The 24,211-nt window shown below is 36.1% G+C and overlaps 1 protein-coding gene across 3 annotated transcripts; it reads right to left on the reverse strand.

The window, feature by feature from the left end:
• Positions 1–950: 950 nt before the first annotated feature.
• Positions 951–18,314, reverse strand: LOC106072525 (fibrinogen beta chain-like). 3 transcript variants are annotated; one of them, XR_008774193.1, is made up of 6 exons: positions 18,168–18,314; positions 12,413–12,883; positions 12,135–12,214; positions 11,471–11,528; positions 9,322–10,259; positions 1,622–1,760 (listed from the first exon to the last, which is right to left on the reverse strand). XR_008774193.1 is itself a non-coding variant. In XM_056007401.1 (5 exons), exons 1-5 carry the CDS (start codon positions 18,223–18,225, stop codon positions 1,096–1,098), a joined length of 1,332 nt encoding a protein of 443 aa, XP_055863376.1. In that variant the 5' UTR covers positions 18,226–18,314; the 3' UTR covers positions 951–1,095. The 3 variants fall into 3 exon arrangements, 2 of the variants coding, with proteins under 2 accessions (XP_055863376.1, XP_055863375.1); XM_056007401.1 differs by lacking the exon at positions 9,322–10,259 and having other exon boundaries at positions 951–1,760; XM_056007400.1 differs by lacking the exon at positions 1,622–1,760 and having other exon boundaries at positions 9,321–10,259.
• Positions 18,315–24,211: the final 5,897 nt, after the last annotated feature.

A 24,211-nucleotide genomic window follows, 5' to 3' on the forward strand; every position in this document is an offset into this window, starting at 1 on the left:
TATATAAGATCAAACTACTTTTAACGGCATTAAAGAGAGGCAGTTTTTATGGACGTAGAGATTTAACTTGACGACATTCGACTGTTTGCTTCGTTATTATAAAACGTCTTGTTCGACATTTAATATCTAGCGTCGACTAACTTCTAATGTTGGACTTTCGCCTGTGTGTTATTTGATTTCGTTATTTGAGTGTTACCTCCATTTGACTTAGCTGCATAAGACACAGATAACACTTAAATCAAAGTTAAAAGTGAATTTGCAGGGTAAAAAGTCGTGGAGTCTTTTATACCAAGCGGCCCAATAGTCACTTCATCTATCATCACTAAGCCTGTTATATTTTCTTTTCTTATTCTATCTACCCATATGGCATCGCGTTGCTACTCAAGTTACATTTTTTAAAATCTATTAATAATATTTCATAGTAAAGTTTCCCCTTTTAGACCAAGAGATCTATAGGGCATCTATTTATTTGGCCAACGGTTAACGAGCATGGTGTCATGTGGCAAGCACAATGACCAACCGCATTTACTTTTTCCAATCAGGTACCCATCAAAGTTGGAGATCTAAAAAAATTAAATCCTTGTCTTCCACAATAATTCGAACCCGGGACCTCGGAAAACAAGCGCTTTACCGCTCAGCTACCCCACCAATAGATAATAGAAAAATATTTTTCATTTCTTAGATAAAAATTAAAAATGCTGTAATCTCCCAAGCCGTAACGATACTCCTTCCAGCCTCTATTGAACCTTTCCAATGATTCGTCACTAAAAGATGATCGATCCCCCGCCGTCTGTCTTCGTGTCACACATGACCTGTAACCCGGAAACTGAAAGATGGTCGACAACGTACAGGATTACGTCAGAATTATCAAAATCGAGAAAGCAGCCAGTGCATTTAAACCATATAAATTTAAAATATTAAAATATTTAAAAATTTACAAAATGACAAAGTTCAAAACTAAGAATTGCTTTATTTTAAATTCATTTTTTTTTCACAAAATTCATTTTAGTATCTCTTAATGTATTTTTTTTAATTGGGAAGGGAGGGGCGTCTCTTTTATTCTCTGGGGTATGACTGTTGATCCAAATGTTCGTTTTATTTTCTTTCTCTTATTTTCATCTCGCTAAAAGAAACACTGTTAGACCATTCAGTTAATTCATACCAGTTCATTCCCTTGTAAAATGATGTACTTCCCCATAGACCATTTAGATTAGAACTATGACAACTTCTATACCACCAGGCACCTGAACAACGTTCTGCACAGTTTGTGCCACTGTGTACATCGTTATCTCTATCAAAAGTCGTAAAGAACATGTTGTTATGATAAGATAACTCATATCCAACATTTCCTGAATAGTCTCCTATCTGTAGTTTATATTTCTCAGTCTCACTCAATATTTTAAAGTTTTCGTATTGCGCAAAATATTTTTTGTTGTTCAATTCTAAATCAATTCTCAAATCATATTGTCCAGTAGAAGTTAAACTAAAAATATTTTCATTTCCCAAATAAAATTCACCAATGTTGTAATCTCCAAAGCCGTCACGATACTCCTTCCAGCCTCTATAGAAATCTACTTTTCCGTTGATTCTTCTCTGAAAGATGATCCATCCACCACCATCTGTCTTGGTGTCACACATGACCTTTAACCCGGAAGCTAATGTCACCTCCACGCGTTCTTTTTTATGGATGATGCCACGACATGACTCCGGTATTAAAGTTTTCTGAAATTCTTGTAATAGAGATGTGTAATTTGTTTTTCCTGAAAGTAAATAGAAACAGTTCTAAAATTATTATCTTTTAAGTTCACATTTGATGCATGCAGTCCATCGGACAGGTACATAACGTTTTGTCGCAGCCTTTTAGTAGCTGAGTTTTTAGCGCCGATGTTTGTTTGTTCAAGAGATGTTATTGGGATAATTTAAATATTTTATAACAAACATAATTGTTGTTTTTTCTTACTATATTATATAGCATGTGTTGGCCCCTTTACTTATTTTACACATACAAATCATAGACATGCGTTTTTCTTTTTAAGGACAATAATAAAAAAAATAAATTAACCAAAACATTTCTCGCCAAAAAGTTTGCGTGAAAATAGCCATCATGCCAAATATAAACCTATAAACTATGTCATTACAAACAAAACTACAAGTAAAAAAATTAAAAAAAACACTAGTCTACTGGCGGCGTAGCATACTGCGCTATTTTGCAGGGCCGGCATTAGGCCATTTCAACCTAAACGATCGCAGTAGGCCACGCAATTTTCATAGGACCCGCAATAATTATAGGTGTATAGATTTTTAAATTAAACCATTTTATAACTTATAAAAGATTTCCCTCGCCTTCCTGTCGATTAAAAATTCTGATTCTGATTATGTTAAGCAAAAGTGTAAATTTACTCAGAGCTTATAAAAGGTAGGTATTTACATCTTGACTTCTTCTTCTTCTCGGAACTCTAGGCCAGCAAAAGTGAACAAGAGCTCTCTCTCACCGTCCTGAATGAGAACATTGTTCTCTCTGGCGTGTGGGTCAGACTCGTGGCAAGACCCCCGCCATTTTCCATTTCTATACCAGGCTAACCGTGCGAGACAAACTTAGACAACGGTACCCTTAATGTTCCTGAAAGTCTAATTATTTAATAAACTAGAACCAGGAGACCGAGCCATGCTAGTTGAAATTAATTTGGGAATACTATTACATGAACTCATGTCGGAATGCCTTTTGTTATTACGAAAATGATCGAGCGATCGGGAAACGACTACCAATCTGAAATTTGCTTTTTATGATATGTTACCTAGTAATGTCATTGTACAGGGCGATTAGAATAGAAAGTCTCTTAAATATTATAATAGAAAATCTCTTAGCAATTAGAATTGAAAGTTTCTAAGAGATTAGAATAGAAAGTCCCTTAAATATTATAATAGAAAGTCTCTTAGCAATTAGAATAGAGAGTTTCTTAGAGATTAGAATAGAAAGTCTCTTAGAGATTAGAATAGAAAGTCTCTTAGAGATTAGAATAGAAAGTCTCTTAGCGATTTGAATACAAAGTCTCTTAGAGATTAGAATACAAAGTCTCTTAGAGATTAGAATAGAAAGTCTCTTAGAGATTAGAATAGAAAGTCTCTTAGAGATTAGAATACAAAGTCTCTTAGAGATTAGAATAGAAAGTCTCTTAGAGATTAGAATACAAAGTCTCTTAGAGATTAGAATAGAAAGTCTCTTAGAGATTGGAATAGAAGGTCTCTTAGAGATTAGAATAGAAAGTCTCTTAGAGATTGGAATAGAAAGTCTCTTAGAGATTAGAATAGAAAGTCTCTTAGAGATTGGAATAGAAAGTCTCTTAGAGATTAGAATACAAAGTCTCTTAGAGATTGGAATAGAAAGTCTCTTAGAGATTAGAATAGAAAGTCTCTTAGAGATTAGAATACAAAGTCTCTTAGCGATTAGAATACAAAGGCTCTTAGAGATTAGAATACAAAGTCTCTCAGAGATTAGAATACAAAGTCTCTTAGAGATTAGAATAGAAAGTCTTTGAACTCCTCCAACAATCTAGAACAACCACAGCTCAGGTCGTGTCGTTTTACGTGGAAACTTTTGCTTAAAACTTCTAGACTGTTATTGGCTTGGAAGAAAGTCTTTGTAATTTAACTTTTCAAATAGTGACATACTGACATTTAATATTACAGTCAGTGTATTCATTATGGCTTTAGTACGAAACATAAATTGTTGCGGAACCTCTAGGTTATACTGTAGAATATAGAATAATAGGGCTTGTTTTTGGAGCCCGAAGATTAGTGAGGAGTGCAGTTTATTCCCGTGGCTGCGCAGCCCCAGCTGTGACCTGCATCTTTTACCACAAGCATAACCATTGTCTGCAGGTGGTCGATTTAGATTTTCTTTTCCCTGTCTGCGTTTGTCCTTGGCAACGGATTTTCTTTTGGTCTCGAATGCGTATCCTGAGGCCTTATTGAGTGACCTACAGATGTCTGAGGCCGTATGCAACCAGGGGATGTCTTCTTAATCAGCTAATGAAAATGTGACGCCTAAGCTGGTTTTTGAAGCGTTTCCGTGGGGCGCCTCTGTTACGTCGACAACCTTTTAGTTGATCAAAAAAGACTGCCTTTGGCATACGTTCGTCTCCCATACAGGATACGTGCCCTGCCCAGCGTAAGTGTCAAACCAAAAGAAGTCCCTCTATACTGTCCATACCGGCGTGCGCAAGTACATCGCTATTTGTATTTCGGTAATGCCACCGTATGTCCATGATGGAGCGCAAGCATCTTTGGTGAAAGCGCTCAAGAAGTCTTAGTAGTTTTCTTTAAAGTGTCCATGTCTCAGAGCCATATAGAAGGGTTGAGAGAACCATCTCCTGGTAAACAATGATTTTTGTAGGCAAGCGGAATGATTTGTTCCGCCAAACTCTCGTCTGAAGACGTTCAAAAGCGTTACTGGCCTTGGCTAGATGGTTATCAATTTCCCTTGAAAGTGAGGCGTCATTTGACACTATACTACCTAGATATGTGAAGTGGTCTACCACATTAAGGGGCTGTTTGTTTACGGTGATCTTTGGTCTGGGTATGTTTTGTTGGGTGACTTGTTGAACATAAATTCTGTTTTCCCGAGGTGTATTGATATACCGAAAAAAAGAGACAGCGTTCTGGAGATCATGTTCATTGTGAGCTAGCAGGGCATAATCATCGGCATAGAGAAGCTCCGTTATAACCATCTTTTTTTGTTTTGTATGGGACAGTAGACGTCGAAGATGTAGTGAAGCAGGGCTGTGTACTTGCTCCTACTCTATTCGCTATCTTCTTTGGCGTAAAGCTGGGTCAAATAAAGCAGCAATTTGCACGAAAGCATCTACATCCGGTTTCGTACAGATGGCAATTTGTTCAATCTTCCACATCTACTATCCCAGAACATGGAATATGTAACAATTAATGGCTGCCTAATGAAGATGTATGCGCGATGGACTGTCAATTGGTCGTCGCGATGTTCATACCCTGCCTGCTACCATCCCCTGTCGTCCTGCGGGAGGTTTGTACTAGGAAGTAGATTCTCTTCAACTCTGAAAGAACATCCGAAACATGTAAAATATTCTAGATAACAAAGGCGGACTTTTACCTTAAAAAAACTTAGAAACGTAGTGCTAGTAATCAAAAGAATGTTTCATCCAGCATTTTTCCAGCACCATTTTTGGACAAAAACTTCAAAGCAGTATAGTTTAAATAGAAAAGTAACATTTCTTTTACAATATAGATTTTTATATACTAGTCGACTGGTGTAGAAATTTTTAAAATAAATCATTTTTTAACTTAAAACAGATTTCCCGCGCCCTCCTGTCAATTTACCAAGAGCTCCTAAAAATCTCCAGAAATTGCAAAATATACGAAAAAAGTCCTTAAAATATACGAAAATATATAGTCAAAATTTGTCATTTGGGGTATCATTCAATATGGAAAACGACAATCTAACGCGCGATAAATAAAAATAGCATTATGCATAAGCCGTAAATGCGTAATCTGGTGAAAGAATTTTCTCGAGTCTCAAACTAATGAAAAATTACTTGAGGTCAACATATCTTAAAAATAGATTAAAACATTTGATAATTCTTAGTATTGAGCGTAATCTATGTAGAAAACAGAAGACTCGTAAGGCAAGGCTCGTAAAAAAAATATGTACGTAGTCAAGAATGAATAAAATTCATTGACTTATCATCCGCTTCCCTACCCAAACTTTGCCCCGCGAAGTTTATTCGCATCGGGCCACATAATGCTTAAGTCCGACCCTACTATTTAGTGACGGTTGAATATACATAGTAGATTATTTGTTCTCTTTTAATGACTTCTTGGTCACTATTTAGTGTTTGTAAAATGTTTGTAAATTGTTTCACATAGTTTACTTCCAAGTCCAAACCTCCCACAGGACGAAGGAAAGTGGGAGCGGGCAGTGTTTGAAACCGGGACTATTGAGAAATCCAAAACGATAGTCCAGCGAGCAAATCGCATGAACAGGTAGCCATACGTAGTGACGGATGAATACTACTTGCACTCCCCTATCTCGTTTTTTCTTGGGGTAACTCTATTCACAGAAATAAAAGAGCATCTTTCCTTTACTTTTTCTTGCGTGTCCAAAATCTTAAGCCATGAAGATAATGATATATATATATATATATATATATATATATATATATATATATATATATATATATATATATATATATAGTAATAAATAATAAGCAAAATAGAATATTACCCTGCATATACAGGGCTATCTAAACTGGAAATATACGGTGGAAAGACCGCACAACAAAATCGATGTAAACCGGTATGGACAGTATAGAGACCTTACACTGGGCAGAGCATTTATCCCGTATTGGGGACCATGATATGCCAGTCGTTTATGGTGAGCTGAAAGCTGATCGGCGTAACAGAGGAGCCCAAGGTAACGCAACGCTTTAAAGATACATATATATATATATATATATATATATATATATATATATATATATATATATATATATATATATATATATATATATATATCATGGGCGTAGCCAGGGGGGGGGGTCTTGGGGTTCAAACCCCCCCCCCCCCCGAAATGAAATTCCCTTCTTCCCCCCCCCCCCCCGGGGGGAGTTGGAATTTAGTGACTGATTTTTTGCTTTGATTTTGTTTATTTTAGGTGAGATTTTAATAGTAAACCATCACTTGCCCTAGCAAAACCAAAGGGGTTTTAAGTTTAAAAACCCCTACCAGGGGGGTTCGAGTTTAAAAACCCCTACCAGGGGGGTTCGAGTTTAAAAACCCCTACCTGGGGGGGTTCGAGTTTAAAACCCCTACCAGAGCGATTCGAGTTTAATAACCCCTACTAGGGGTTTTGAGGTTAAAACCCCCTACCAGGGGTTTTGAGTTTTAAACCCCCTACCTGGGGTTTTTGCAGTTAACTCCCCCTCTTCTATAAAACAAAACAAAAAAAATGCAAACGAAAATCCCCTAATTCCAAGAGCACAGTTAAGGAAGATTTTGATTTTAAAACCCCGTCTAAAATTTAAACCCCCTCTTTAATATAAAAAAAGCTAATTACGCACTCAAAATGTTATGAGCGTAGATAAATGGGTTTTGACTCAGTTTTGAGTTTAAACCCCACTTCAGTGGGGTTTGAAGGTAAAAAATACCTCTTTTTAATAATAAAAAAAAGCAAATTATACACTAAAAATGTTATGAGTGTAGTATATGGGGTTTTGAGTTTAAACCCCCCTCCAGTGGAGTTTGAAGCTAAAAAGTACCTCTTTAATATAAATAAAAGAAAATTACTCACTCTAAAATCTATGAGCGTAGTCAAAGGGGTTTTGAGTTTAACCCCCCCGCCATCTTCAGTGTAAGAAAGAAAGCAAATTACGCACTCAAAATGCTATGAGCGTTGCCGAAAGGGGTTTTGAGTATAAACCCCCATTCAGAGGGGTTTGGTGCTAAAAATACATCTTCAATATAAAAAAAAAGCAAATTGCACACTAAAATTATTTGAGCGTAGCCAAGTCAATCGGGGATTTTGAGTTTCTTCTACACATGGGTTTTTTTTTTTAAAGTTTATAACCCCTCCAGATGGTTTTGAGTCTAAGATCCCCCTACAGAGCATTTTAAGGTGGAAAACCCCCAACAGAAGATTTTGACGATAAAACTTCTCTTTTCGATATAAAATCTAAATCAAACTAAAGTCACTTAATTCCAAGAGCGTATTCAAGAGAGGTTACACATTTTTACCAGTGGCAGGGCTCCATTAATAAACTGCAGTGAATAGTCATCTACCGAAATCGAAAAACACTAAATATAGCTCAACAAAGATGGCTAAGACAGATTTCAGGAGTCAGTTATAGAGATCGGATCTAAATCAAGGAAATCCTATGCCGAACTGGGGATCGACCCCTTAGTAAGATTGTGAGAGAACGACGCATGAGGTTTGCGGGACATGTTCTCCGACAAAATGAATTACACATAAGAAGAGTTGCAATGATATCCTAGTACAACTTGACGCCACTCATTAATGGAAGTCCTCATGGTAGGTGGGAAGAGGCTTCAGACATTACCAGTGACATATTTTTATGGAAAATGCTTGACGTCAAATGTTCCGAACGGCGTGGGAGGGTCTAAGTCAGTAAGAATAGCACATTAGGTTTTTAAAATAAAACTTTTTAATAGCATTAAAATGGACTGTAGATACCTCAGAATATGCATTTTGTTGGCTTTCCATACCAGAAATAGTGCTTGGCGGGCGGGGCTTCGCCCCGCGCTGGGGAGCTCCTGGCGCTCCCCAGACCCCCTTGCTAGTAATGGCGGGGAGTCTACAATTTTATGGAAACAGTTGGATGGCAAATGCGCCGAACGACGAGGGAGGGTCTAAGTCAGTAAGAATAGCACATTAGCTTTTTGAAATAGAACTTTTTAATAGCAGGAAAATGCACTGTAGATACCTCAGAATATGCATTTTGTTGGTTTTCAATATCAGAAATAGTGCTTGGCGGCGGGGCTTCGCCCCGCGCTGGGGGAGCTCCTAGCGCTTCCCCAGACCTCTTTGCTAGTAATGTCGGGGAATCTACAATTTTTTCACTAACTCATGATAGAACCTATTCTAGGGCACAATAAACGTCTTCCGAAAGAATGAAGGGTCAGAATGTAATAAAGATTATGTACCCACACACACACACATAAATACATACAATTTTTTTTCGCGGGGGAGGGGGGGTCGGGGGGGGGAGAAAAAACTCACCCCCCAAAACCCCCCCCCCCCGAAAAAAAATCCTGGCTACGCCCATGATATATATATATATATATATATATATATATATATATATATATATATATATAATATTTATATATATTATAAAGTAGAAAGTAAGGTGTATGTATGTATGTATGTCACTTATAGAAATAAAAACCTCTTAACCAATCTTGATAAAACTTGGCATGAATGATCCTTGGGTATCAACTTAGACTGTAGTGCATGTATTGTAGCCCTAAAACAAACTTAGGACTCTTAAAAAAATTATTGTAGCCAACAAGCACAAATAGCCGCTGTTCAAGATAAAGATTTTCTAGACCTCTCGCCGAAATTAATTGATATTTTTAATATATTTTGTATAATTTTAAAGTCCAAATATGAAATTTCAAATTATGATCAATTATGTGGTAATTATATTCCCAAAGATATACATTAACTTTCAAATTTCTAAGGAAATAGAGCCGTTTTTTGAGTTCCAATGTTTGGAGTTTTGATCCAACGAATTTTTAGCATTATAGATAAATGGAAAAAAAACTCAGTACCTTCATAATTGGAAAGATTGTACTGTAATAAATCTATTGTTTCTTTCAAGCGGGTAAGGTTTCGTTGATTGATTTTCACATCTTCTTTAACATTTTCAATGTTTTGTTGATTGATTTTCACATCTTTTTTAACATTTTCGATGTTTGTTGATTGATTTTTACATCTTCTTTAACATTTTCGATGTTTTGTTGATTGATTTTCACATCTTCTTTAACATTTTCGATGTTTTGTTGATTGATTTTCACATCTTCTTTAACATTTTCGATGTTTTGTTGATTGATTTTCACATCTTTTTTAACATTTTCGATGTTTTGTTGATTGATTTTCACATCTTTTTTAACATTTTCGATGTTTTGTTGATTGATTTTCATATCTTTTTTAACATTTTCGATGTTTTGTTGATTGATTTTAACATCTTTTTTAACATTTTCGATGTTTTGTTGATTGATTTTAACATCTTTTTTAACATTTTCGATGTTTTGTTGATTGATTTTCATATCTTTTTTAACATTTTCGATGTTTTGTTGATTGATTTTCAGGTCTTCCTTTACACTCGTCATATTTTTCTGATGAACCTTGAATTCTTCATGAATATTTATTATGTTTTGTTCGCTAGTTTTTTGCCTCTGTTTTTCTTCACCAACTTCTCTCTGCAAGTCCTGCACAACTTTGACCAAATCATCCAAAGTCGGTCTTTGTACAGAAATGACAAGCTCCTCCTGAAGTCTGTCTTTTTGTCCGAATAAATTGTTGACATGAGCACCACAAAAATATTTCCCAGAGTCTGACAATTTCACATTTTGCCATGTGACTTGAAGATAGGAATCTTTAGACAAGTTGTGATAGAGTTCGCCTTGTATTGTATTGGAGCTCAGATTTTGTCCAGATTTGGTAACAGGTTGATCACTAGATATAGTTGCAATAACATCATTAGTCTCTGAAAAAAAAAAACACGTACCGATATAATGTAAGATTAAAATGCTACAAATTCATAATAAAAAAAAAGGGATACATTTTACTTTTTTTTTAATGTATCATAAAAAATATATCACACGGAACTAAACAAAATATTGAAATTGAAATTTTGAGAAATAGTGAAATAGGACTGCATGGATATAAGCTTAAAAGTCGTAAGTCCTTACTGGAAGAGGGATAGAGAGGGTTATCTCGGAAATGCAGCAATGCCATAAATAGCAATATTGCCACAGAATTTGGGTGCAACATCATTGGAAAAAAGAGTCTCTGTGGCTGAGTGGTTAAGCTTAAGAGCCTGGCGTAAGGGCTAGGGTTCGAATCTCGGTAAAATCTGGGACTTTAATTGGGGAAAGTAAAGGCGGTTTGTCATTATGTTGGCCACATAGCAATCTGTTCGTTAACCGTCGCCCATAGAAACAGATGACCTTAATTCCATCTGCCTTATAGATCGCAGTCTCTGAGAGAGGAACTAATTGAAATAGGAAGAATTCCCATAGGTGTGTCCGAATTGATGATACTGTGGGAGGTGGAACGATACGACTCAAACCAGTAATGGCCGATGCCGCCGAGAAGTTTACGGTCTCGTGTCTTTTGAGACTAATTGACAGAGCTACTCGAAGTGCTTACTGTCTACGAAGAAGTTTTTGAAATGAACCATAGTCACTCTACCACAGAAGGAGGTCAACAGACGTCAACAACAACCATTTCCCTTATTCGATACCAAGCTAAATAATTAATTACCAAAAATTAATTGACTAGATGAGATTTTTCGTTTATTGATTCAAGTTTCTTTTTTAATTACAATAAATAATTGTTTAATATATCAAATTGATCGGAGAATGCTAGATGAAGAAATAGTGTTAACCATTGTTTAAGGAGACTTAACCCCGAAAAATTAGTCATATCTGTAAATACTAAAGGATTATGTCCCTTGTTGGTATTAAGAGAAATATTGAATTGCAAGTAATTAATGGTCTAATTGGTTATTTATTGGATTGACTCATGTCTTGTCCATGTCAATGGACTATGCGAAGTTTCAGCTTGATCCCTGAATGGGATCGGGACAAATAATGTGTACACACTTTGTACCAGACAGACAGTGAGTTGATTTAAGCTTTTTAAGTAACACTTCTCTTAGTTTCACCAATGTTTATTATATTAATACCACGTTACCGTGAAGTATGTACATGGATTGAAGAACTGAATCTTCATAAGGTCTATCGTTGGAAGCCTGCAAAACAACAACAAAAAATATTAATACAATTTTTCTAAAGATATGCAAAGTAATGTTAAAAATTACTTACCTATTTACAATAGACAAACAATACAAACACACTTGTGTACAGCAAATGGTTTGTTAACACCATAAGACAATTAGCTATTGAATTCTGATTAAAAATTATTAGTTTTTAAATTTTAAATGAAATCTAGAAAAAACAATTAAATTATACTATAGTTTAAAACATGTGTGTGTGTGTTTATTTGAGTGCATTAGTGTGTGTGTGTATTTACGTTTGAGTGTGTATTTCCTATGTGGATGTCGTTTGATTACCTTGTGTTTATATATCTAGGTGCGTTTCTCTGTGTATTTGCGTTAGTGTGTGTTTTTGTGTGTATGAGGGTACTTTTGTGCGTGTATTTGAGTGCGTTTTTGTGCGTTTATTTTAGTGCATATATGTGTGCGTTTGTCTGTGTTTGTTTTATGTATTTGAGTGCAATTGTGTGCGAATGTTTTTGTATTAGTATGTATGTGTGCTTGTCTGTGTGTGTTGGTGAAATAAGATTTATATCTGCATTAAGTGAATTCTAAAAAAATATATAGTTCTGTTGACCTTACCAGAAAAGAACATTTGACTGTCAAGGGTTCTATGAGTTCTTTTACAATTTCTGAACTTCCAACGAAATGAAGTTTTGATCCTGTATATAAAAAAAAACATTTTAGAATCGGCATTTAATTGCATATTCCAATTTAGCCATTATACCAATTTTAATTACTCTTTTTACATAAATACTTTTAATATATATCAAGGCCCCCCTCTCCCAAGCATCCGAATCCCTAGTTACACAACTGCAAAAAAGTCAACAATATTGTATTATAATATTTCTAATATTTACTTATATTATTGTATCCTGAAAGCTCTACATTTTTCGAAGAACATTTTTCTATATCTTCAGAAATCTTTAGTCGTGTGATTTCTTGAATCAATGCTGTGACATTTGGTTCATATCTCACTTCTTTCTTGGCTTTCATGGGAACATTTTTCTGAACAGAGTTATCTCCATCAACGTTACATCTGTAAGTTTGAGCGTCAGACTGAACAGGATTGTAGACAGTTAAGGAAAGGAACAGATTTCCAAAACTGACTTGCGCATGTCTGAACTGAACAAATTGTTGGAGATTGAAAGTTTGAGTGTCCAGTGACAGAAGAACATAAAAGTCTTTGATCGTTTCGTTAAAACGTGACAGTGATACAGATTTGATGACATCAATGTTTGGAACTTGGTTGTTAGTTACAGAACAGTTGATCATCAGTTGTGACGTGAACACTGGCGATATGACCTCTGGCTGGACATTAATGATAAGATCTGAAACAAAATATTTAAAATACTTACAATTTCCATTTCAATAAAAAAAAAAATTTCAATTATTCTTAAATACAAATTATTGTCTACAATTTCTAAATGAAGCTTCAGGAGTTAAGAAAAAATATATTCTCCTGACATGATCCACTTATAACATTTAGACTCTTGAACAGAGCTAGAGAAAGCGTATACCTTAAGCTAAAAATTTTAACTAGTCAAACATGCGCAGGATAACATAAAATTTCTGACCTGGTCCTTCAAACCTGCATATGATTAATTTAATCCAGAGGGAATTATCTTCCTCCCCCATCGGAAAAAAAACCCTTAAGAACTTAAACTGTAAGAAGAATTGACTGATTCAGAAACATATCCAAAAATCTTTACGTAAATAGGATTTTTCAAACTTACTAGGATAACGACATATTTTTTTTTTCCATAGTATAACTTATTGATAGATAACTATCTTAACTCTTTCTCTAGTAGTTATTTTCTTCGTTTTAAAATGTTATATTTGACATCGAATTATAAGAATATGCATGCTCTCTTTACATAACGCAAATAAAAGTGTATACATTTAAAAATCAATTTAGTTTATTGGGGTCAAATCCAAGTCGACATCGCCTATTAGCAGAGAAAGAGTTAATAGTTCTTTTAGGTAATATATATATATGTATATATATATATATTGGTAACATAAAGTGTATATAACAATAAAAGCTTTTATAAAGCTAATATCAACTCACACAATGTCTGTCTGTCTGTCTGTCTGGTAAAACGTTTGTTCGATATTTCTCCTACACCCATTCTCAGATCAAGTTCAAACTTTGTTAAATTATTCATTGACATATTCAAAAAATAAATTAATAAGACAATTACAATTAGAGAATTAATTACTGGTAGATTATTATTAACTTTGACACCAACAAGTAAAATTAATACTTAAGTATTTACAACTATGGATAAATCTGTAGGATTTCGTCCCCTTCAATAATTCTTAATGCTTTTTCTCCCACACTTTTTATCAAAATAATTTTATACTTTAAAAAAAAATCTATATTGTACATAACAAAGCACTAACTAATAAACAAAATAACTAATTATTCAATTAATTATTGGTAATTTAACTATTTTGTTTGATACCGAATAAAGGAAATAAATATGATTTAGAATTATAGTAGTAAAAGGCGAAGTTCATCCCCTTACAAATTTTATATTTTGCTTATTTTCCTTTAATAGATTTAACTAAAGACAATTTTTGCGCTTACACAATAGCATGCTCAAAGCGCTTTGTTCCAATCTCATCTGCTTTCCAGTGGGGATGGGATTATTTGGGAGAACTTTTTCCGAGCAGTAACTTTAAATTTAAGCCGCTCAGTAGACCCAGACGGGTGTCGAACCTTAAGCCTCATCGATAGGTTTCTCAGCCAAGCTCAAACGAACTTGCGGTCAATCAAACATCCCAAAAGGTTATAATAAGGTTATAACATAACATACATATAACATAAAGTGTATGTAACATACAAACGTGCGCGATAGGACCTTCTCAGCATCTTTATAGTCCTTAGGCTACGCCGCTTGCGCTGGCTCGGACATTTTCGCGGATAGAGGACACTCGCTTCCCAAAAAAATCATTCTGTACGGGCAAGTTGCGTCTGGCTCAAGAAAAACTGGTCGCCCCCACCTCCGTTACGTGGATGTGATAAACAGTGAAACATTTCTTCTTCTTCTTCGTTCTCATTTTTATGTTGGAGCATTCAGATGACTAGATGAGTTAAACTGCGCAGTGGTTTCTAAATCAGCGAGCTCTCTATATATTGTTCTTTCTATTGGGGTGTTTTTGGGGCCAGTGTCTTGTAAGGGCAGTTTTGGAGGACATAGTCAGCATGTGACGAAACGCGTTCCCTCCTCAATACAGAACTGACCAGTGCGGAACTATTCCCCCCCTCTTAGCCACTAGTTAGCATTGTAAAGCCACTTTTAACACTAAAACGACCAGTGTAGAACACAAACATCCTATCACACCAAGGTAAGATCCAACCCCCAAATTATAGGCCATAAACACACACCCCAAGTTACAACCAAACGCCGAAACAAACGTACGCAGCCGTTAAGTTCAGGAACATTAAAATTGAAAGTTATGCCCCAAACGCCGAAACAAAAGCACGCAACCGTAAAGTCCAGTGACATTAAATTTTAGTGTCCACGTGTATCCCTTTAAGTCGACACTCCTAACGCCCATGGCTATTCAAATCGTTCTCGTCCGCTGTACCATCGAGCGATGGTCCAGCCTGATAATTGTTGCATGGTTCCGCTTTCATCCTCCTTCGCCCAACCCCCTGGCCGCGGGTTAAAGAAGTCAGGTGAGTGAGCCCCAAATGAAAAGATAAGTCCAATTTAACAATTCTAAACTCAAAAGACTCGCTGGCCATTGGATCGTCACTACCCTTAACATACCGCTCGGGAACCTATAAAAGCCGGAGACGAAAGTTTCAGGTTAATTCTAGATCAGAATCACTGATAAGTCAGGAGACTCTCAAGTCAACGATTCATTTGGGAACTTGTGTAAGGCAAAGCGGGTGAGTTGGAAAAACTTTATTATTATTATTTAGTGTGTCTTCGCCTGTAACATTTATGTTCATGTATCATTACCATGTTAACACTTGTTTGCTTTCAAATATTATATTTGTAAATCTCTATGATTAACTGTTCCGCATTTACTAGACAATGTTGACTGTACTCCCAACGGTGGACATCCACCTTACGATTTAGTTAATTATAATTATTCATTTGTTGTTCATTCATATCCATATTCATACTCGCGTCTAGATTATTTCCTTACCTGTGCATATGTACCTGTACATGTGCACATATATATACATTATAATTATGCTTGTTCTTGCTATGCACTTACTGTACTGTTACCATGCATCCTTAGGCCCCTTAACCCTAACCCTACCCCACTATTTTCGGCTTCTCTGCCTGCATAATTATGTGACCTTCTCTACCCCCTCCACCTTTCTTCTTGTCACGGTCCTCCGGTCACGAGCGACAGCGGACTTGTTTACCTGTTGGTCAATAAAATCACAGGGGCTACAACCCTGTAATATGGTTCCCTGTTTCCCTCCAAATTTATGCCCCTGCCTTGTACATTTATATATGTATTTGTATTATTATTATTGTATTATTTGTACAGCAATCATCACTAGACCTAGTAAAATGTTTACATGTATCTTAGTTAGCCTGAAGGAGACGCTCCTACCCAGGATGCGCCCCTTGCCACCCAGCCTGTATGGTTTAATAATTCAGGCTCCTCTCATGTCTCATTTCATAGCCTCCTACACCAGGGCTGGCGTGTCCTCAGCAGCTCTCCACACATTCCCGTTGAGGGTGAGTTACTCAGGCATTCCAGGCTGAAGTCCCAGGACCGGTCTGCAACTACAGCAGGAGTAAGCCCATCGCGTGGCATCCTCATATTCATCACACTAGTGCCAGCCTACCTGCAGGGCACCAGCAACTGGCTGCCGGCACAACGGAGCTTCAACTCACCCCACGCCGAAGGAGAACCTTGAATACAGATAAGTGAGAGACAGCCAACAACCATACACGAACCTTTATAAGCATCCTAGTGATGATATTATCTTAAACGTCATCATAAAGTCCTAAATCATTTTATACATCCCCCCACTTACTCGCTGATAGTATTTCTTCTTAATTAATCTTTATTAAATATTTGTTCTTCCACAAAATCATTAAGCTTTGGTTTTGCTTGTGCCTCTCTATGTGCCTATATAATACCAACAAAAGATTTACCACGTTGTGGCTCTAAGACTTTACCCCCTAGGAGTCGCAGGCCATCGTCCCCATCGGGAAGTGCAAACGAACCAATCGGCGGACTTATTCCACCACACAGCATTCTCTGGTAGCACACCACATGACAGTGAACATGGATACTGACCATTGGGAAGACATAGCTCTAGACCGCACTAGAGAGAGACAGTGACCAACAGAGCTATGGAAAGCGAGAAAACATGGGCATCGGTTCTTGAAGAAAAGCGTGCCACACGAAAAATGGCCAGCTCTTCTACCACCAAAGCGAAAGCTACTTAGACGTGCAATATATGTGGACAGGAGAGTCTCTCCAAAATAGGGCTCCAGTCATATGGAAAAGCATTGTAGATGAAGCAACGTCGTTTTATGACTGAATGAGGCCAATAACTATAGCATCGCTTTTATATAACATAAGGCGTATGTAACTGTCACACACTAGTTTTAGAACCACTGTGACACAAAGTGAATTAGTAGTGATTTAGTAATCATGTAACTACTTTGTGCCAACGCACGAGGAAATATTGGGTCTGTAACTGACCACGGGGTGATTTCAGTCAGTTGATGTTTGGACTCCTGAGAGTAAAGAGCTATACAAGAGAGTGTGATTTGTTATGATATGACTTAGAATATCATTGCAAGTTGTGGACTAGATATATAGACATTTTTCACTTGGATTATGTGAAGCCTATTGTCTATTTTCTATGGCTCTGTTTGCCATCAAATTTATTTTATCTATCATGCAATAAACCTATATGTTGTCTGCAAAATGAGAACTTATTCAGTTCGTGATTGTAATTAACTGTTGTGCTATAGCCGTAGTCTTACGACGTAATAAGTAGTGCAGAAACTCAAGTAATATTAAGTCATCCTCAATCAGGGTCATAAACATTTATAAACGAAACACCCAAGCCATTTACACTAACTTAGAGTGTATACAACATAAACTGTTTACTTTGTTTTAACAAATAGGCCTACGTTTTAAAAATTTAGACATGTAGATATTTAAACTCCCACAGGATAGAGGAGGACGGCGGCAGGCAGGGTTTAAACTTGAGATCATCAAAAGACAAACTAAAGAGCATTCCTTTTTTTTACGAATAACATGTAACATCAAGTTTATGTAACATCAAGTTTATGTAACATCAATTAATGTAACATCAAGTTTATGTAACATCAAGTTTATGTAACATTATGTTTATGTAACATCAAGTTTATGTAACATCAAGTTTATGTAACATCAAGTTTATGTAACATCAAGTTTATGTAACATCAAGTTTATGTAACATCAAGTTTACGTACACAAAGCTTGTGTAATATAAAGTGAGATTCAAAATAATTTTTATAAGTATCAAAAAACATTTCTTAGTTAGCTTTAATAATTAAAGTTAGATGTATATAATAATTCTAAACTAAAAGTAGTACATATAGCTTTTCAAACAAAAGTCGAAAGTCTAAATACCTGAAAGAGCTAATGGAGCTAAATAAACGCCAAGAAGAAGACTCAGTAGGAAAGCCATTTCTCAACAATTGACAAGCGAGAGAAACTCGTCTCTTTATAGATAGACACTAGACGAGTTATACAACGATGTAAGATGGCGGAATATTGTTATCATATTTAGTTTCACCATTGATGTTCAACTCATGGCCCGATAAGCGCATCCGGCTCGTGACATAGTGCTAACTGACCCTTAAAATTATCTGGTCACGTAGCAGGAGAGACATGGTTCCATTATATCCATAACTTTTAAGTTGATGCGACCTGTAAGTCATTGAAATGTATTATGTCACCCTGACTAAGAAATTTGGAGAACCCTCGAGTTACAGAATCAGCTCTAGAAAAAAATAGTTCTTTGAGAGTAATGGATACTTGTAACTTGTTTGACATTCGTGATGGCTCTCTTGTCATGACAACGAAGTAATAAAGATAAAAACAAAGATAATAATAGAGAAAGTAAAAGAAAGAGAAAGAGAGGCAGAGAGGGAGGGAGAGGCAGAAAGATTGTTGGGAAATATTTTTTAAAGTTAAGAAGCCCTTTTAGACCTTAGAGCAGATGGTTAGACATTAGTTTCCAAACAAGTTTACTGTCATAAGGCCAGGCCCAATGAACAACCACCTATATTTCCTAATAAATACTAAGAAAGACACAAGGACAGAGGCGCATTTCTTATTCCATAAGGTAGAAAAAAATTCGTACAAGTGCTCCTTCTTTCCTAGTGCCATTTTTAGAATGGAAAGGGTTTCTTGAATCAGCCAGGAAAACCAACGATTTAGCAGAGTTTACATGTTACCTGCATGAATTGATTGACACATGAAATGCGTAGGACGTAATTATCTTCTATTTTGAAGTAACCTCTGTAATATATAAGATTTTCTTAACTAAAGTCAGATACCAATAAAAAGGTCTTTAAAATCCTAATGTTTGAAAACTCCATTGTATGGGTCGCCGTTTTTTTAAATTTTCTCTGAGAAGCCTTTCCCATATTTGAGTATAGCTGCAAGGAAACAGAGGTTTGAATTCATAGTTGTCTTTCTCCAAGGTGGCTCGCTCTTGCCCCTTCTCCTGTTACTAAAAACTTCCTCCCGGACTCAATATCTGAGGCACACGTGAAGGCAAGGAGTTGGACTGGTTGTCAGAGGCTATTTCAGACTCATTGCATTAGGAAACATTTTATAGGTAGTGAAATGCTTTGATCCATAACCACTTCCAGCAATGACAACTTTGCGAATTATAAAAAATCTTACACTACATGGTTGTACAATCTATATATCTTCAAGATGGTATGCCAGCAAATGTTAAAAAAAAACAATTATGGTGCCTCTAAATTGTAGTTTACTTTGATTGACTAATGTTAATTCATTTCTCTAATACCTAGAACTAGTCATACCTGCTTCCTCTTCTACCTTCATTATTATGTTGGAGCATCCAGATGACTATGAGATGAACTGCCCAGTGGTTTCCAAATCAGAGATCCCTCCATATAATTTTCTTTCCATTTGGGGTGTTATAGGGCGAGTGACTTTTTGGGCATCCTGGTAAAAAAATGCGTTTTTAAAGGACATGGTCAGCATTCTCTGATGACACTCCACAAGGGCAGATCTAACAGGGTTCACTTTTAAGCTTCCTTAACATATTTTGTCTCATTCTGTTTTGTTCGGTTCTGATGCGAAAGATTAGACGTTGATCTTGGAATAGCTTATAATAAGCGTCATCTTTCTTGTATTCGGATGATATCTTGTCCATTTCTCATTTATTGTATTGACTATTAGTTTCTTTATTTCTTCATACTCATCACTAAAAATATAAAATAAGTTTATCCATCTTTTGGGGTTCACGGTTAAAAATTTAACTAACAAGGGGAAGTAAACTAATATATATTAGGAACTTTGTTTCAATCCTAGTTATCTCTCTTCGAGAAAATATTTGTGTTTTTGAGTATGCTAACAATGCTTTTAGCTAAAGAATGTTTTAATCACGAAATCGTTTTATAGGATTTATTTAGGTATACGCTAAAGATGTGTTCTCCCTTTTGGACAAAAATAATTTCTGATCATTCTGATCATTAATAAACCGCACACATGGGGGTGCACACCCACCCTCTTGGATTCTGTGTAGCAAAATTCTAGCTTTTTTTTTTAACAATCAAGTCAATGAACTTCTAATTGACAACTGAACAAGTAGTGCTTCCACTTATGACTGAAGTAGAGTTTTAAATATAAGAGTATCCTAGGCTTATCAGGAACTAAAGGCCGTCCATGTACGTGCACCTCTCTGAATTCTGCGTACCCAAATTTTAGCCAATTTGTTTACCTTTAAATCAATTAACTTCTAGGTAGCAGCTTAACAAGTCATACTTCCATTGAAGTACAGTGCTAGTGTCGTAATACACTTGAATAGCTTTGTCCGAAGTTCATGTCCGACCATGTAAACTTTATTATAGGCTTGAAAATTTAGTTCTATAAACTATGTCAAATACAGTATTGCACGTGAGTCGTGATAGTTAGAGTAACAGAAACTAACAGACTAATAGTTATCATTAGTTAATTTTCGATATGAAAATAGTAAAAGTTTCTTTCAACATTGAAGACTGCAGTCATTTGGGTAAATGTATTTACTGTTTACGTTGTGCAAGGTTGAGGCCGGTGTTAGCGCTCGATAAAATAGCAGGTGAAACACCTTCACCAGTTACAATTGAAAGGATACAAGAAATTTCATGAAATGCTATTGTGTGAGTCAAAACGTTCGTTTGTACTAACGGAGCACTGGCAGCAGATGTTGAGAAGACTAAAGACTTCATTGCGTTTGTTTCTGTTGTACAGAGACTGTGGTGATAGTGTTTGTATGGAGTATTGTAAACAACACTACATAGAATATTGGGTGTAAGTTTAAAGGAATTCTATGTATATTTATTATTATTTCATTGGTCCATTAGTTGGAACAGAGTGGCGGCCCTTGGGGAGTATGTTATTGTTGTCAGAGTCCTGAGTTTTGAAGCCTAGTCGTATAGTATAAGTAATAGCAAACAGTAACGATTGCGATGAGTTCAGAACTTAAATATTTGTTTCCTAGTTGCCTTATTACTGTCTTTACTCAATCTGATATTTTTCTAGCTAAATAAACGTGGGACTATAGCTCACAATTTATACATGAATCCAAAAAATGAGAAAAAATTCACAGTAGAATCTAATTGGTCCACTTAATTTCTCCTCTTACATCCGAATTTTTTGTTTAGAACTTTGATTTTATGTTCTGTAACAAAACAAAGTTACAAACATACGATGAATTATAATCTGTAGAAGTCAGGAGAACGCGTTTCTGTTGTGCAAAGTGCAAGAAACGATTTTGACGTCAGGAAGTCAAGTGGTATCCTTTGGACAAGGCAGTCAAGTGGTATCCTTTTGACAAGGCAGCCAGGTGGTATCCTTTGAACAAGGTGTCAAGTAGTATCTTTAGGTAGTGACTTAAGTATTTTTGAGTTGAGTAGTCTTCTGAGACAGTACACGTATTTTGATAGTTAGTAACTGTAAAGTTTATTGTTACCCGCTGTGATGCGGATGTGATTTGATAAGATTAACTACGTCGTATGTTTGATACCGCTGTTATGCGGACGTGATTGTATTCTATGCACTGGATCATTTAGTAACTACCATCAGGGGCGTAACTAGGGATATGGGGGCCCGGGGGGATCGACATTTTTGGGGGCCCCTTGCATTTTGACATTGGAAATATGACATGGGATAATGTACGCAAAAATATATAAGCCCCAAATCAAATTGGTTCAGTATATCAGTAAACTTAACAAAAAGTAATCAAGACTCTTTTAATGAATAATACCTTTGTTTATTAAATAATGCACAAGTGACAAATCTAAATTGATATCGCTTCACGTCGTGCATTCTGTGCAGCAAAGACATCTATAACATCAACTACATCGATACTTTCTAGTATTTGTGACTTCACTGACATTAAAGCCATGATAAGCCTTTCTTGTGTCATTGTGCTCCTGAGATAGCTTTTGATGAACTTGAGCTTTGAGAATGATCTCTCACATGACGTAATGGAAGTGGCCTGAGTTAGCAGTATTCGGAGGAGGTTGCAAAGTTTGAGCACACGTAATTACCATATGAAGCCTGTTTCCTCAATATGTCTATTGGTGATTGTATTACTGGTTTGTTGATGAAAAGTGCTCGTGCATCAAAGACATCATTAAAAAAGCGATTTGCCATTTATTTCATCATACAAACAGGAAAAGTAGCACAGTTTGTCATAAGCAGGTCTTCATCTAACAGGTGTCTTGGTTCAAGAAGAAACACAAAGATATCCATTTTCTTTTCAGCCTTTGAAATCTGTCCAGCACTTCTGTCGCAACACGTTTAAATTGCAGTTCTATTGACAGTCCTACATTAGAACTCAACTTCCCATCAAGTCTTTTCTTTCTTCTGGTTGTTTTGATTACAGGGAATCCATAGTATTCACTACCTTCTTTTGCTTTTTCGATGGATTGGGTTTTTGTCAGTTTCTCATCATTTTGCAGAAAGCATGAAAGGGTACTAATTTCTTTATCAGCTTCCCATATATGCAGTCCAGACTTTTGTAGTTTCTTCTGAACTATAGTAATTGGGCGCAAGAGCTTTGACCAGAATTCAAGATAGGCAAAAAATTCTTAATTTTCCACAGCTTGAAGAAGATTCTGTGCTAATATTATATGGTATTATGTCATTGTTGGTTGTTTATGTTTTGTGCGCAAGCTAAAGGATTCAGAGCATACAAAAGTGGGAAAGATCCATATCTCGTTATGCTCGAGTATAGAAATACTCCGATAAGTGGACTGCCGTATTCACCATCACAACTGCTGACGAGTAGAAGACTCAGAGAATCATTCCAACTGATCCCAAACTATTGAAACCATTGGTAGCTGAAAATGCAGAGACATTTCTCAACGAACGACAGATGAAAAGCAAAGTGAAAAACAATGCAAAAGCAAGACTGCCTAAAGATTATTCTGTAGGAGAGTTCGTCTATGTCAAACATGGCAGAAAGCAGTTGTCATAAAAAACATTCAGCACTCAAACATTCAGAGATCTTACATCATAAAGACAAACGGAAAAACATACAGAAGAAATCAACGCTTTTTAAATAAGAGTTTCGATGAAGACATCTCTTGGTACTATGATACCGATGGAGACAAAACTGTTGGAACAAACGGAACTAAAAGTTATAGACCAACGTCTAGAGAACTTGTTGTGTCAGTCAAGACAACCAGAAGTGGACGAATTGTTAAGTTCCTAGTAGGCCACTGCAGCCTATGCGGTAGCAGTGGGCCCCGCGCTTTCATAGGACCCGCGCTAATTCTAAGTGTACATTATTAAATTAAACCATTATAACGTATATGAAATAACAGGGTTTTCGCGACCTCCTGATTTTTCAGGGCCTCCAGGAAATCTCATGAAAAGGCAAAATATACGATAAAGTCCTGAACTTTTTTTTTATGTATTCAAATCTAATGAAGAATAGACGAAATTGACATTTTGGGGTGCCTATAAATAAAAGTGGCATTACGAGCTTTCATTTGATAAAAATTTATTGCAAAGACGAAAGTAGGCCTTTTTTTCTAATTCAAAAAAAATAATATTGACATTATGCTCATCCCTACCCAGACTAGGCACCGCGCGTTCCGTTTCGCATAGGGCCCCGCAAATGCTAGGGCCGGCCCTGTTAGTAGATATCACACTTAAGAACTTTAAATAGAAAGGTGTGATAATAACTTCAAAAGGAATGATGTGCTAATATTATATGATATTAAGTCATTGTTTGTTGTTTATGTTTTGTGCGAAAGCAAAAGGATTAGATGGAAATAAAAAGAGAGTTTCCATTGGATTGAGGAAAGATGAATAGAGGGGTAATAACTCGAGTGTGAAGTTTAATTCTGAAATTATAGACGCCAAACCCGAATAATGGACTATTCTAGCATTATTAAGAATAACTTTTGGATCTGTTATACTCG

Source organism: Biomphalaria glabrata, chromosome 13 (assembly GCF_947242115.1).
Source record: "Biomphalaria glabrata chromosome 13, xgBioGlab47.1, whole genome shotgun sequence".
Classification (NCBI taxonomy): domain Eukaryota; kingdom Metazoa; phylum Mollusca; class Gastropoda; family Planorbidae; genus Biomphalaria; species Biomphalaria glabrata.

Coding starts and splice junctions, on each gene's coding strand:
- LOC106072525 (XM_056007400.1), bottom strand. CDS start 18,225: ATGGCTTTCCTACTGAGTCTTCTTCTTGGCGTTTATTTAGCTCCATTA. Junction 12,884..18,167: donor AGCTCCATTAGCTCTTTCAG/GTATTTAGACTT, acceptor ATTTTGTTTCAG/ATCTTATCATTAATGTCCAG. Junction 12,215..12,412: donor TTCAGGATACAATAATATAA/GTAAATATTAGA, acceptor TTTTATATACAG/GATCAAAACTTCATTTCGTT.